The sequence below is a fragment of the Urocampus carinirostris genome, chromosome 11 (assembly GCF_059441175.1).
Source record: "Urocampus carinirostris isolate Australia breed hairy pipefish chromosome 11, RoL_Ucar_1.0, whole genome shotgun sequence".
NCBI classification, from domain to species: domain Eukaryota; kingdom Metazoa; phylum Chordata; class Actinopteri; order Syngnathiformes; family Syngnathidae; genus Urocampus; species Urocampus carinirostris.
The window spans coordinates 3,094,111-3,107,851 of NC_142359.1; the positions used below are offsets into that span (position 1 = coordinate 3,094,111).

General features: G+C 42.0%; 1 protein-coding gene across 2 annotated transcripts in view; it reads left to right on the forward strand.

The window, feature by feature from the left end:
• ptprb (protein tyrosine phosphatase receptor type b) overlaps positions 1–13,741 on the forward strand; it is a 63,378-nt gene that overhangs the window by 23,837 nt on the left and 25,800 nt on the right. For both annotated transcript variants that reach the window (XM_088348077.1, XM_088348078.1), the window contains exons 16-25: positions 173–297; positions 389–536; positions 774–1,043; positions 2,178–2,344; positions 2,416–2,566; positions 4,356–4,456; positions 4,547–4,712; positions 7,603–7,884; positions 9,457–9,735; positions 12,146–12,295. In XM_088348077.1, the coding sequence (XP_088204203.1) occupies positions 173–297; positions 389–536; positions 774–1,043; positions 2,178–2,344; positions 2,416–2,566; positions 4,356–4,456; positions 4,547–4,712; positions 7,603–7,884; positions 9,457–9,735; positions 12,146–12,295 (1,839 nt within the window). The remainder of the gene's footprint in view (positions 1–172; positions 298–388; positions 537–773; positions 1,044–2,177; positions 2,345–2,415; positions 2,567–4,355; positions 4,457–4,546; positions 4,713–7,602; positions 7,885–9,456; positions 9,736–12,145; positions 12,296–13,741) is intronic.

A 13,741-nucleotide genomic window follows, 5' to 3' on the forward strand; every position in this document is an offset into this window, starting at 1 on the left:
TATTGGGTGTGTGTGTGATTCCTCTCTGAGCCAATTTTGGAAGCAGATGTAGGAGAAAACTCAGGTGGGACGCGCTTCCGATGAAAGGGCTACCCATAACCTAATCCCAGACTCATTGTGTTTTTTTCTTTACCTCAATACAATATCAAGTTTTAACCTTGACACTATCTAGTTCCAGCCATGGTGACAAACCTCCACCTGATGCCGCGACACCCTGCCCTAGATGGTGCACTGACTGCCGCTTGGACACCGGCGCTCGGAGACGTGGACTTATACGTCGTCTCACTGTCCACCGAAGTGAGTCAGTCATCACCGAACCCTCGGGTGGAACGAAAAAACTGATGATACTACCTACACCAAGCTTCCCACTGACTTTTTTTGTCTCCAGAGTGGTGGAATGGTGGAAACTCGTCTGGTCCCCAAACATGTCTCATCCCTGGACTTCCTGGATTTGATTCCTGGACACGCCTATAACCTCACCGTTCAATCCCGCAGCGGGGAGATATCGGTTACAAACGTGGCATATGGTCGCGCAGGTGAGCAACTAGTCACAAGTCAAAAAGGGAACTTCCTGAAGTTGGTCTATTGACCAGAAATCAATAGGATGCAAGAGCTTTCAGCCGGCCAGAAGTTTGATAAGATTTATTTACCCGTGGGTCTGGGTTGGGTCAGCCTTGATCTTATTTGGCCCGCTTCATACACTCTGTGATCTCGGTTATGCCAATCTAATGCCAGTGTAATGATTTTTTGGGGGGGTTATTTTGTGCCGTCAGCTCCGGCCCGGGTGAGCGCCCTGCAGGCGGACCAGGAACATACGGCAAACAGCCTGACTGTCACGTGGGAGGGGCCGGCGGGACGCTACGACGCCTTCAGGCTCCTGCTCAACGACCGTTCGGGCGTCGAGCTGGCCGAGCGGACGCTACCTGCCGGTAGTCGCTCCTACCGCCTGGACGGACTGGTGCCCGGGAAGTGGTACAGGGTCACCATGCTCACGCTTAGTAGGGATGTCGCCTCCGCTGAGGTCTCGGCCGAAGGACAAACACGTGAGTCACTGTTGGCTAGACTTCGCAGTTGTTAGGGTGTTGTGGTTTTTGGTTTCTTTACTCAAGTCAGGTCAAGTCATGTTTATTTGTTTAGCCCTTAATCAAACGAGTCTCAAAGGGCTGCACAGACCACAGATTATTGCAAACCACAGACTATTGTGACACCATCCCCTGATCTAAAACCTACATAGGGTAAGGAAAAACTCAAAAACCTCAGGATGAGTCAAGTCATGTTTATTTGTGAAGCCCTCAATCACAAGGAGTCTCAAAAGGCTGCACAGACCACAGATGATTGCAAACCACAGACTATTATTACACAAACCCCTGATCTAAAACCTACATGAGGGCAAGGAAAAACTCAAAAACCTCAGGATAAGACAAGTCATGTTCATTTGTGACGCCCTTAATCACAAGGAGTCCCAAAGGCCTGCACAGACCACAGATTATTGCAAACTACAGGCTATTGTTAGACCATCTCCTGATCTAAAACCTACATAAGGGTAAGGAGAAACTCAAGTCAAATCATGTTTATTTGCTTGGCCCTTAATCACAAGGAGTCTCAAATGGCTGCACAGCCTACAGACTATTATGACACCATCCCCTGATCTAAATCCTACATGAGGGCAAGGAAAAACTCAAAAACCTCAACATGAGGAAAATGAAGAAACCTTGAGAAGGGACTGCACATCAGGTCATCCCCCTGCTAGGATGACCAGGCCGGATGTCGCGACAACAAATAATACACACATATCGTCAACAGGGGGTAGGGCATCTGCCCCAAGACTGGGAGGTTGCTGGTTCAAGCCTCGGCCGAGTCATACCTAAGACTTACAACATTGGTTCCCATTGCCTCCCTGCTTGGGGCTCAGCATTAGGGGTTGGAATTGGGGGGTTTGGTCACCTAATGACTCCAACACATCAGTTGGGTTGAACGAGGGGGCTGGGAACCCCCTCCTTTGTATAAATCTCCCAGAAAGAGTCAGAAATATGAACGTGTTCCTGACTCTAGCCTCCTCCCACTAAGGGGATATGGCTCTGGTACATATATAAACATATAAGCTATTGAATAGAAGTGTGTTTACGGTCTAGATTTGAACACTTTAGCTACCATTGTTTTTTTGTGCATGTGTGTAGGTCCCTCCGCCGTGTCCAACTTGGCAGTGACCTTCACCAACTCCTCGTCTCTTAGCTTCTGGTGGCAACACTCAGTGGGCCACGTGGACATGTATGAAGTGTCGCTCTTTGCTTTAGCTGAAGAGGACGAAAACCAGGAAAGCACCGGCGGAGTTGGGAACCAAGAGGTAGGTTTGGCAAGGTCCAGGTTGAGATTTTGCTCAAAGCAGCTTCTGAGAGGGTACGGTTTGCGGCACAGGTTTTGGAAGAGTTGGTCGGAGTCCAGAAAGTTTTGCCGGGTGTGGACACGTGCGTGTTTACGGGTCTGAGACCAGGAAGTCTGCACCGGTTGCAAGTCCTGAGCTGGAGTCAACGTTTGAGCAACGACTCGTCCGTTCTCGCCAGGACGGGTGAGTTACGTTACGGAATGATGTTATGTTCAAAGTAACGAAGTAATCGAACTGATTAGTTTTTCTACTGGTACTGACGGTCTAAAGGGGTGCCTTACAAAAGTTTTGTGTGTTTGTATGTTTTTGTGTGTGTTTACGCTAGTATCTGGGCATTTTTACATAGAATAGAATAGAATAGAATATACCTTTATTGTCATTGTTACAAATGGGCTAACATATTGTGACAACGAAATTGGGCATGACACTCCAGTTTTACACATTCATAGTGAGGTATGAGCAAGAAGATAAAGGAACAGAGAAGATAATGTTATAAGACAAGGGGGATAAGTCTATAGTTATAATTTACATGGTATTTACACAAGAAATGTCGGCATGTGGGATGTTACATACAGGGTTGTCGTGATAACGTCGGTATCGTAAAATACATTTATGTGCATGTTTACGCTAGTTTCTATGCATTTTTACATACGTTTTGTGTGTTTACATACGTTTTTGTGCGTGTTCACGCTAGTTTATGTTCTTGTTTACATATGTTTTGTTTGTTTGTATGTTTTGTGTGTGTTTACGCTAGTATCTGTGCTTATTTACATATGCCTTGTGTGTTTACGTATGTTTTTGTGTGTATATGTATGTTTTTGTGCATGTTTGCATACGTTTTGTGTGTTTGTGTGTGTGTTTACGCTAGTTTCTATGCATTTTTACATGCGTTTTGTGTGTTTACATACGTTTATGTGCGTGTTCACGCTAGTTTATGTTCTTGTTTACATATGTTTTGTGTGTTTGTATGTTTTGTGTGTGTTTACGCTAGTATCTGTGCTTATTTACATACGCCTTGTGTGTTTACGTATGTTTTTGTGTGTATACGTATGTTTTTGTGCGCATTTGCGCTCGTTTTTGTGCATGTTTACATACGTTTTGTGTGTTTGTTTGTGTGTTTACGCTGGTATCTATGCATATTTACATACACCTTGTGTGTTTACGTATGTTTTTGTGTGTATATGTATGTTTTTGTGCATGTTTGCATACGTTTTGTGTGTTTGTGTGTGTGTTTACGCTAGTTTCTGTGCATTTTTACATACGTTTTGTGTGTTTACATACGTTTATGTGCGTGTTCATGCTAGTTTATGTTCTTGTTTACATACGTTTTGTGTGTTTGTATGTTTTTGTGTGTGTTTACGCTGGTATCTATGCATATTTACATACGCCTTGTGTGTTTACGTATGTTTTTGTGTGTATACGTATGTTTTTGTGCGCGTTTGCGCTCGTTTTTGTGCATGTTTACATACGTTTTGTGTGTTTGTATGTTTTTGTACACGTTTGTGCTAGTTTCTGTGGACGCTTGCATACGTTTTGTGTGTTCACGTACGTTTTTGTGTGTGTTTACGTATGTTTTTGTGTGTATAGGTAAGTTTTTGTGCGCATTTGCGCTCGTTTTTGTGCATGTTTACATACGTTTTGTGTGTTTGTGTGTTTACGCTGGTATCTATGCATATTTACATACACCTTGTGTGTTTACGTATGTTTTTGTGTGTATACGTATGTTTTTGTGCGCGTTTGCGCTCGTTTTTGTGCATGTTTACATACGTTTTGTGTGTTGGTATGTTTTTGTACACGTTTGCGCTAGTTTCTGTGGACGCTTGCATACGTTTTGTGTGTTCACGTACGTTTTTGTGCGTGCTCGCGCTAGTTTCTGTGCATGTTACATACATTTTGTGTGTTTGTATGTTTTTGTGTGTGTTTCCACTGTATCTTAATTCCTCCCCTCTTGATTGCGTTGCCCACACTACAGCGCCCTCCCCTGTCAGGTGGTTGCAACTGGACAGTTCTGGGAAAACTGACCAACTGACAACGCGCTGGCAGCCGGGCCCCGGGCATCGAAGCTCTTTTCAGGTCTGAGAAAAAGAAATGTGACGTGATTGATTAAAAAAAGCATTTGAATTTGGGAGTGACAGGTGAGATGCGATGTTCTGTTCATTCCAGGTGACTTTGTCGGACATGTCGGGAACGCTTGTTGCAGCAGAGCTTCTGGGAATGGAGCATAGCAGTCACATTTTCACCGGCCTGACACCCGGTAGGCTGTACCGTGCTGACCTCATCACTCGCAGTGGGGAATTGAGCAGCAACGCATCCGTCCTTGGACGCACGAGTAAGCGTAAACGCACGCAAAAAACACCTAGTCCAGAGGTTGAGAACCTTTCTGACCCAAAGAGCCATAAAAGCAAAAATATTTGCGATACATTTTAAGACAAAATTCAACGAAAGCTGATTCTTTAGCACACGATTTGATCAAATAATAACGCTAGAGCTTCTGTGCCATATCAATGTCAAGTCAAGTCATTTTATTTATATAGCCCTTAATCACAAAGAGTCTCAAAGGACTGCACAGATCAAAGACTATTATGACACCATCCCCTGATCCAAAACCTACATGAGGGCAAGAAAAAACTCAAAAACATGTCAAATCAAGTCTAGTCATGTTTATTTGTAAAGCCCTTAATCACAAAGAGTCTCAAAAGACTGCACAGATCAAAGACTATTATGACACCATCCCCTGATCTAAAACCTACATGAGGGCAAGGAAAAACTCAAAAACATGTCAAATCAAGTCAGGTCATGTTTATTTGTATAGCCCTTAATCACAGAGTCTCAAAGGACTGCACAGATCAAAGACTATTATGACACCATCCCCTGATCCAAAACCTACATGAGGGCAAGGAAAAACTCAAAAACATGTCAAATCAAGTCAAGTCATGTTTATTTGTATAGCCCTTAATCACAGAGTCTCAAAGGACTGCACAGATCAAAGACTATTATGACACCATCCCCTGATCCAAAACCTACATGAGGGCAAGGAAAAACTCAAAAACATGTCAAATCAAGTCAAGTCAAGTTTATTTGTATAGCCGTTAATCACAAAGAGTCTCAAAGGACTGCACAGATCAAAGACTATTATGACACCATCCCCTGATCTAAAACCTACATGAGGGCAAGGAAAAACTCAAAAACATGTCAAATCAAGTCAAGTCATGTTTATTTGTAAAGCCCTTAATCACAAAGAGTCTCAAAGGACTGCACGGATCAAAGACTATTAAGACACCATTCCCTGATCTAAAACCTGAATGAGGGCAAGGAAAAACTCAAAAACATGTCAAATCAAGTCAAGTCATGTTTATTTGTATAGCCCTTAATCACAAAGAGTCTCAAAGGACTGCACAGATCAAAGACTATTATGACACCATCCCCTGATCTAAAACCTACATGAGGGCAAGGAAAAACTCAAAAACATGTCAAATCAAGTCAGGTCATGTTTATTTGTATAGCCCTTAATCACAGAGTCTCAAAGGACTGCACAGATCAAAGACTATTATGACACCATCCCCTGATCCAAAACCTACATGAGGGCAAGGAAAAACTCAAAAACATGTCAAATCAAGTCAAGTCATGTTTATTTGTATAGCCCTTAATCACAGAGTCTCAAAGGACTGCACAGATCAAAGACTATTATGACACCATCCCCTGATCCAAAACCTACATGAGGGCAAGGAAAAACTCAAAAACATGTCAAATCAAGTCAAGTCAAGTTTATTTGTATAGCCGTTAATCACAAAGAGTCTCAAAGGACTGCACAGATCAAAGACTATTATGACACCATCCCCTGATCTAAAACCTACATGAGGGCAAGGAAAAACTCAAAAACATGTCAAATCAAGTCAAGTCATGTTTATTTGTAAAGCCCTTAATCACAAAGAGTCTCAAAGGACTGCACGGATCAAAGACTATTAAGACACCATTCCCTGATCTAAAACCTGAATGAGGGCAAGGAAAAACTCAAAAACATGTCAAATCAAGTCAAGTCATGTTTATTTGTATAGCCCTTAATCACAAAGAGTCTCAAAGGACTGCACAGATCAAAGACTATGATGACACCATCCCCTCATCTAAAACCTACATGAGGGCAAGGAAAAACTCAAAAACATGTCAAATCAAGTCAAGTCATGTTTATTTGTATAGCCCTTAATCACAAAGAGTCTCAAAGGACTGTACAGATCAAAGACTATTATGACACCATCCCCTGATCTAAAACCTACATGAAGGCAAGGAAAAACTCAAAAACATGTCAAATCAAGTCAAGTCATGTTTATTTGTATAGCCCTTAATCACAAAGAGTCTCAAAGGACTGCACGGATCAAAGACTATTATGACACCATCCCCTGATCTAAAACCTACATGAGGGCAAGGAAATACTCAAAAACATGTCAAATCAAGTCAAGTCAAGTTTATTTGTATAGCCCTTAATCACAAAGAGTCTCAAAGGACTGCACAGGTTATTGCACATTGCAAAATGATGACTCACAACACGTGGTGAGCTTTCTCTCCTGGCTTTGATCTCTTTGATCCCCAGCAAAACTAACATAAAATGCAACAGAAACAAAATGAAAATCAATCCAAACAGCTTGCCAACATCATTTTTGCCGTTCCGTGTATTCCGTTACTCCCTAAGCCTGCACAAGATTGAGTCATTTGATTCATATTTAGTTTCTTTTGTCTTTTATTAGCATATTTGGTATTGGAGTAATCCAAAAGTCATTGAAAGTAATCCAGTTAAAGTAACCCTACCCAACCCTGTTTACTACTACAACCATACACTAATTCGCCGGATGTAGGAAGTGTTAATAGGAAATGGGTTTCCTCGATGTGTGGCCAAATATCTGATCAAAGCCATTCCTGCCATCTACTGGTGATTTATCCAACTGAAATCATTCCCAGAGGCTTAATACTTACTGATGAACCCTTTATAATATATTTTTTTTAATTAAACAGCAACATAATGTACTTTTAGGTTTTGGAACTTGGGGACAATGCTTTTACAAACGCATTTATACGTTGAGGCATCGTTAGTGTCGATGCGATCAATCATAATAATGATAATCAATAATTATTATCAATTTTACCATTTCTATTGGAGAAATTGTAAAATTGGACTTGAAAGTGCTTGAAAAAAGTGCTTGAAAATGGTGCACCCACCCTGCTTTCAGCTCCAGATTCGCCCACCCAGCTGTCCGTCAAGCAAGGCCCAGCCAATGAGACGCTGGAACTGTCATGGGCCGGCCCCGTCTCCGGAGACTACGACGATTTTGCGGTGGCGTGGACGCCTCGCGACAAAATGTCCCTGGTTCGAACCCGCTCCAACGTCTGCCTGTTAGGGGGCGCGTTTCCGGGGCGACGCTACAACTTCACCGTGGCAACCGTCAGCGGAGGCGGGGCTTCCGGCTCGCCTGGCGCCACCAGCGGGCCAATCCAGACGAGCATCACGACGAGTGAGTGGAAAAGGACTTTTTGGACCTTTTTTTTCACGTTTTATCACCTTTTGAGCAGTGTTGTGCACGGTAATGAAAAACAAGTAATTTTTTACGGTTACTAGTTACTTCATTTCTAAAGTAATCACTGACACCTAAAAGTAGCGCCATACACTGAAATTCGTGGCTTAAGAGTTTGCTCAAAGGGTGATAAAACGTACAGAATGGATATGGAGTGTCTCGGATGAGTGTTTGGTTGCAAACTCTCAAGCCAAGAATTTTAGGGTATTGCGCTACTTTTAGGTGTCAGTAAAACGTGATTACTTTAGATATCAAGTAACTAGTAACTGTAAAAAATTCTTTGTTTTCAATAACGTGCACAACACTGCTCAAAGGGTGATAAAACGTACAGAATGGATATGGAGTGTCTCGGCTAAGTGTAGGGTTGCAAACTCTCAAGCCAAGAATTTCCCTTTTCTCTCCTTCTGTCTTTCTATTTCTCTTTGGATTTCTTTCTTCCTCTCCCTTTCTTTTCCCCCTCTCTCACGACTTTTTATCTTTTGTTTCTCACGCTCGCTCTCTCTTTCTTTGTCCCGCTCTCTCTCTTCTTTTCCCTCACTCTTTCTCTTATTTCTTTCTCTCTCTTTTTCTCTTCCTTTGTTGCTCTTTGTCTCTTTCTCTCGCTGTGTCTTTTTAACTTATTTTGCTCTCACTTCCTTTTTTCCTTTTCTCTTTCTCTCTTCCTACCCTTCGCGCTTTCTTTTCTCTTTTCTCTCCTTCTGTCTTTCTATTTCTCTTTTGATTTCTTTCTTTTTCTCCCTTTCTTTCCCCCCTCTCTCACGACTTTTTATCTTTTGTTTCTCACGCTCTCTCCCTCTCTTTCTTTATCCCGCTCTCTCTCTTCTTTTCCCTCCCTCTTTCTCCTATTTCTTTCTCTCTCTTTTTCTCTTCCTTTGTTGCTCTTTGTCTCTTTCTCTGTGTCTTTTTAACTTAATTTGCTCTAACGTCCTTTTTTCCTTTTGTCTTTCTCTCTTCCTACCCTTCGTGCTTTCTTTTCTCTTTTCTCTCCTTCTGTCTTTCTATTTCTCTTTGGATTTTTTTCTTCCTCTCCCTTTCTTCTCCCCCTCTCTCACGACTTTTTATCTTTTGATTCTCACGCTCTCTCCCTCTCTTTCTTTGTCCCTCTCTCTCTCTTTTTCTCTTCCTTTGTTGCTCTTTCTCTCTCTCTGTGTCTTTTTAACTTCATTTGCTCTAACTTCCCTTTTTCTCTTTCTCTCTTCCTACCCTTCGTGCTTTCTTTTCCCTTTTCTCTCTTCTGTCTTTCTATTCCTCTTGGTATTTTTTTCTTCCTCTCCCTTTCTTTTCCCCCTCTCTTGTGACTTTTTATATTTTGTTTCTCACCCTCTCTCTCTTTTTCTTTTTTTGTCCCGCCCTCTCTCCTTTTCCCTCCCTCTTTCTCTTATTTCTTTTTCTTTCTCTTTCATCTCCTAGTCCGGCCCCCGAGAGAATGTTTGTTCTATCGTGTGGCCCCCGAGTTCAAATGAGTTTGTTAGTTGTTTGCGATCACTCGGTCACACTCGCATGTATTTCCAGGACCGTCCCCGCTTCGTTCCCTCCACTGCGTCCCCTTGTCCTCGTCCTGCGTGTCCTGTTCCTGGTCTTCGCCCGTCTCCGATTTCGATTCGTACGAAATCGAGTGTCGTCGCTACGACAACGGAGAACTGATATCAGCCCTGCGGCTTGGGGGCGGAGCCACCGCGGTGACCCTGGACCAATTGGATCCTTTCAGGAAGTACTCCGTCTCCGTAAGGGTGTCGTCACATGGGCATACCAGTATACCGAGGACACACACGGCCGTCACCATGATCGACCGTGAGTATAGACACACACGGTGGTAACTCTTCTTAAGAGCTTAATTTTTTTCCAGCGTCAAGCTCACAACTCAAATTTCTCTTATCTCGAGCGAATTTTCCAGATTTGAGATAACTGAAAACGAATTGATCCGTTCCTGACCTCCCAAAAGCACTTAGGTGAAACCGAAATAGCTATTAAACACATCTTGATCACTAAAATCCCATTTAAATAGATGACAGTTGACAGACCCCGTCGAGGCGCCACTTTCTGTGGTGTATCTTGGGCATGTATAGCCTGGCAGTGCCCCTCCCTCTATTTTTTTGGGTGGAGTTTTCTCCCCCCGCATGGAACCAACAGTGATCGTGGTCAGGGTTGGGTAGGGTTACTTTAACTGGATTACTTTCAATGACTTTTGGATGACTCCAATACCAAACATGCTCATAAAATACAAAAGAAACTCAATATGAATAAAATGATGACTCACAACACGTGGTAAGCTTTCTCTCCTGGCTTTGATCTCTTTGATCTCCGGCAAAACGAAAATCAAATGCGACAGAAACAAAATGAAAATAAATCCAAACATCATTTTTGCCGTTCCATGTATTCGGTTACTCCCCAAGCCTGCACAAAATGGAGTCCTTTTATTCATATTGAGTTTATTTTGTCTTTTATGAGCATATTTGGTATTGGAGTAATCCAAAAGTCATTGAAAGTAATCCAGTTGAAGTAACCCTACCTACCCAACCCTGATCGTGGTTAACGGGGATAAGAACCACCCATGAAAAGTGAAAATCCACAAACTAGCATCGCTTCTTCATAAAAGCCACCAAGGGGCAAACTGACCTCGAGATGATGTCCTTACCGACTGAGAGTATACGACTGTAACAAAATAACAACTATAAATCTTCAAATAAAATCAATGGTCTTTCTTGTGATTATACAAAAGTACCACAAAATTGGAGGGCTTCTCCTTTCAGTGTGAGAAAGCGATTTCGAGAGCTGCCGGCTAGCCGCACGCTAGCATCGGGGATCTTCGGATTGAGCCAGGTCTCCTTGTTCAGTAAAACCACCGTCCCAAATGTAGCAGTCCTACAAATTGTAGCTCCAGATGATCCAATTTAAGGGTAATGGATCTGGTTTTGATGACATACAGGCTCAACAGGGGTGGCTTAAAGGAATTATAAAAGACCCCTTTTTTCAATTAGTCACAGAACGTGTAGTGTTCCTCGCTACAATCATGCAAATATGTTCCAAAATATTCCATAAGCCCCAGATCTCAAGAAATTCATTTTCAGCTTTCACCAATGCGCGCTCGTTTCTTGATGGGAAAGTTGGACAAGAAAAGCCGACATTTTCACACAGTGGCAGATTTCATTTCATAATCATTTTAACTTAGTGTACTCCATCGAAACGGCCAAATCAGTCAAATCAGTGACGTTGGAGTCTCTGGGAAGCCTCTCTTCAAGTCCTCTCGCTTCTTCTTCTCGGCCTACGTCTTTCCGCAAGATGGTGTGCCGACTCCTCCCATGGGCGTGCCGACTCCTCCCATGGGCGCCACCACCTCTCCGCGATGTCTTGACCAACCGAAACAACGGAGAGCGTTTCTCAAAACAATGCCTGCCGTCCTCCGTCATCAGGGCCTTTCTGTGTTGTCGGATGTGCTGACTATCTTATCAGCCTCACGTCCCGTTCCTGCCATTTTTGTAAACAGGGTAGAGTAGGGTTACTTTAACTTGATTACTTTCAATTACTTTTGGATGACTCCAATAGCAAATATGCTCATAAAAGACAAAAGAAACTAAATAGGAATAAAATGATGACTCACAACACGTGGTAAGCTTACTCTCCTGGCTTTGATCTCTTTGATCTCCGGCAAAACGAACATAAAATGCGACAGAAACAAAATGAAAATAAATCCGAACATCCGTGTATTCCGTTACTCCCCAAGCCTGCACAAAATTGAGTAATTTTATTCATATTTAGTTTCTTTTTGTCTTTTATGAGCATATTTGCTATTGGAGTAATCCAAAAGTCATTGAAAGTAATCAAGTTAAAGTAACCCTACCCAACCCTGCCTGTAAACAATATTTTCTACCAGGATGCCCTGAACTTTCACTGCTCATTGAACTTAAGCCTACTCGGTGAAAATCTTCATCGCACTCAATTCATGTAATTTGTATTCAATCTTATAAAATCCTTTATAGTCAAATGTATAAAATCCTTAATCTCGGAAAATAATTGTAATATACCGATGACATATATAGAGATATTATGCAACCAACATGTACTATTTTCTAACATTATGTATGTTTTAGAATTTGTGAATTCCTTTATTAGAGTTGACTGCTCATGAACTGGATATATAATGAGGTGCCAATTCGAATGGCATTTGATTGACAGGATGTCCGTCCAATAATTTGTCTCCTAGGTCCCCCGGCCCCGCCTCCAAGCGTGAGCGTGAGTTCCAGTACCTCCAAAGTGACGTCGTCGTCCATCTTGTTTCGCTTTAACTGCTCCTGGTTCAGCGACATCAACGGCGCCGTCACCTACTTCGCCATCATTGTGGCCCAGTCGGACGGTACTTACTGTTTTTTCTGCACTATAAGTCGCCTCGGACGGGGTTTGTACGGGTGCTTGAAATCAGTGTTCATTTTACCTCTGAAAAGTGATGAGTCCCGGGGACTCGCGTGCTCAAAAATCTATGGCTCCCCAAAATTGAGTGTGCTCCATGCCATTACAAACTGTCGTATTTTCCCTTACAAAATACAAAAAAAAAATCTTTTTTTTTTTTCAAACATGTTTATTGATGTAGTTTAACATGTTATATTGTACATGTGTTTCCTTATATCATATATATTGTTAATGAGCATTTTGTTGTGAGACACTGAGTTGCTCGACATGAATGAGGTTTATTATCAAAAAAGTTCAAAATGAAGTCGCTTGGACGTTCACTGTAGAAGGAAAAAATACATGCAAATAGAATTAAGTAGAATTTTCTTATTCAAATTATGAATTTATTTTCTGCATTAAATTGTTGTTGGTAATACACTGATTAAAGGGATAACCACAAACCTGTCTTTTTTCATTTCCTCCTTTTATACTTCCTTTTTTTCTTAACTTCTTCATACAACAATAATGATTCGTAATATAATGCATCAAAGCAAGTGAGCCGTTGGAGAGCCGGCTCTTTAATGAGTTGAGCCGAAAAAGCCGGTTCTCTAAAAAGAGACGGACTTCCTTTACTACATAACTACCACATGAAATCCGAGGCGGCAGAAGCATGCGCACAGTAGCATCAAACCGCTCGCTTCGTTTGCAACGAAAAAAAACGATACAGAGATAGGGGCTACCGCGGCCAACTCGTTTGACTTGATTTGCCGTTTGGTGATCGTCGGTGTAAACCGGATGGTAGCCATCATTGACAAATTTGCGTTTTTCCGTACAGATTTTCTCGTACGTCGTACACGTCTTAAAATGCATCATAAAAAAACGAAAGATTTTATTTCGAATCAAATGTTTGCTTTACTCCGATTTCGAAATCTTCGCTCAGTTTGGAAATTTCAGAATTTCGGTTCGTTTGGTAATTTGCATACTCGGCAGCCAATCAGAAGCCTGTATCGAATAACTTCGGACTTCCGGACTTTCCCGAGCGTTATAAGGTCGTGTGCATTCGCATATGATTTTCCAAAGTAGACGTGCAGAGAACACAAGAAAAACGGAGAAGTGGTGAGGAATCAAGCCAAAACCTCAGCCCCAGAAGAAAGATTCAAAAGAAGCTAACCAAATTGATGACGCTACAAAACGTAAACGTACATTGAAAGCATCATGGAAAGAGGAGTTCACGTGGCTTGTTGTTCTGTTACATATTCTGATTATCAATCCTTAGTACTTTCCAACAATGGTTTTTTTGGCTATGAGTCGTCTTATTGTCTTTCAAGTTGTGAAAAATAGGTCAGACAACTTTATGGCTGCGCAGGCAACTTTTCTGGTGTCCGCTAACTTTTTCTCATGAGTTTCAGATACT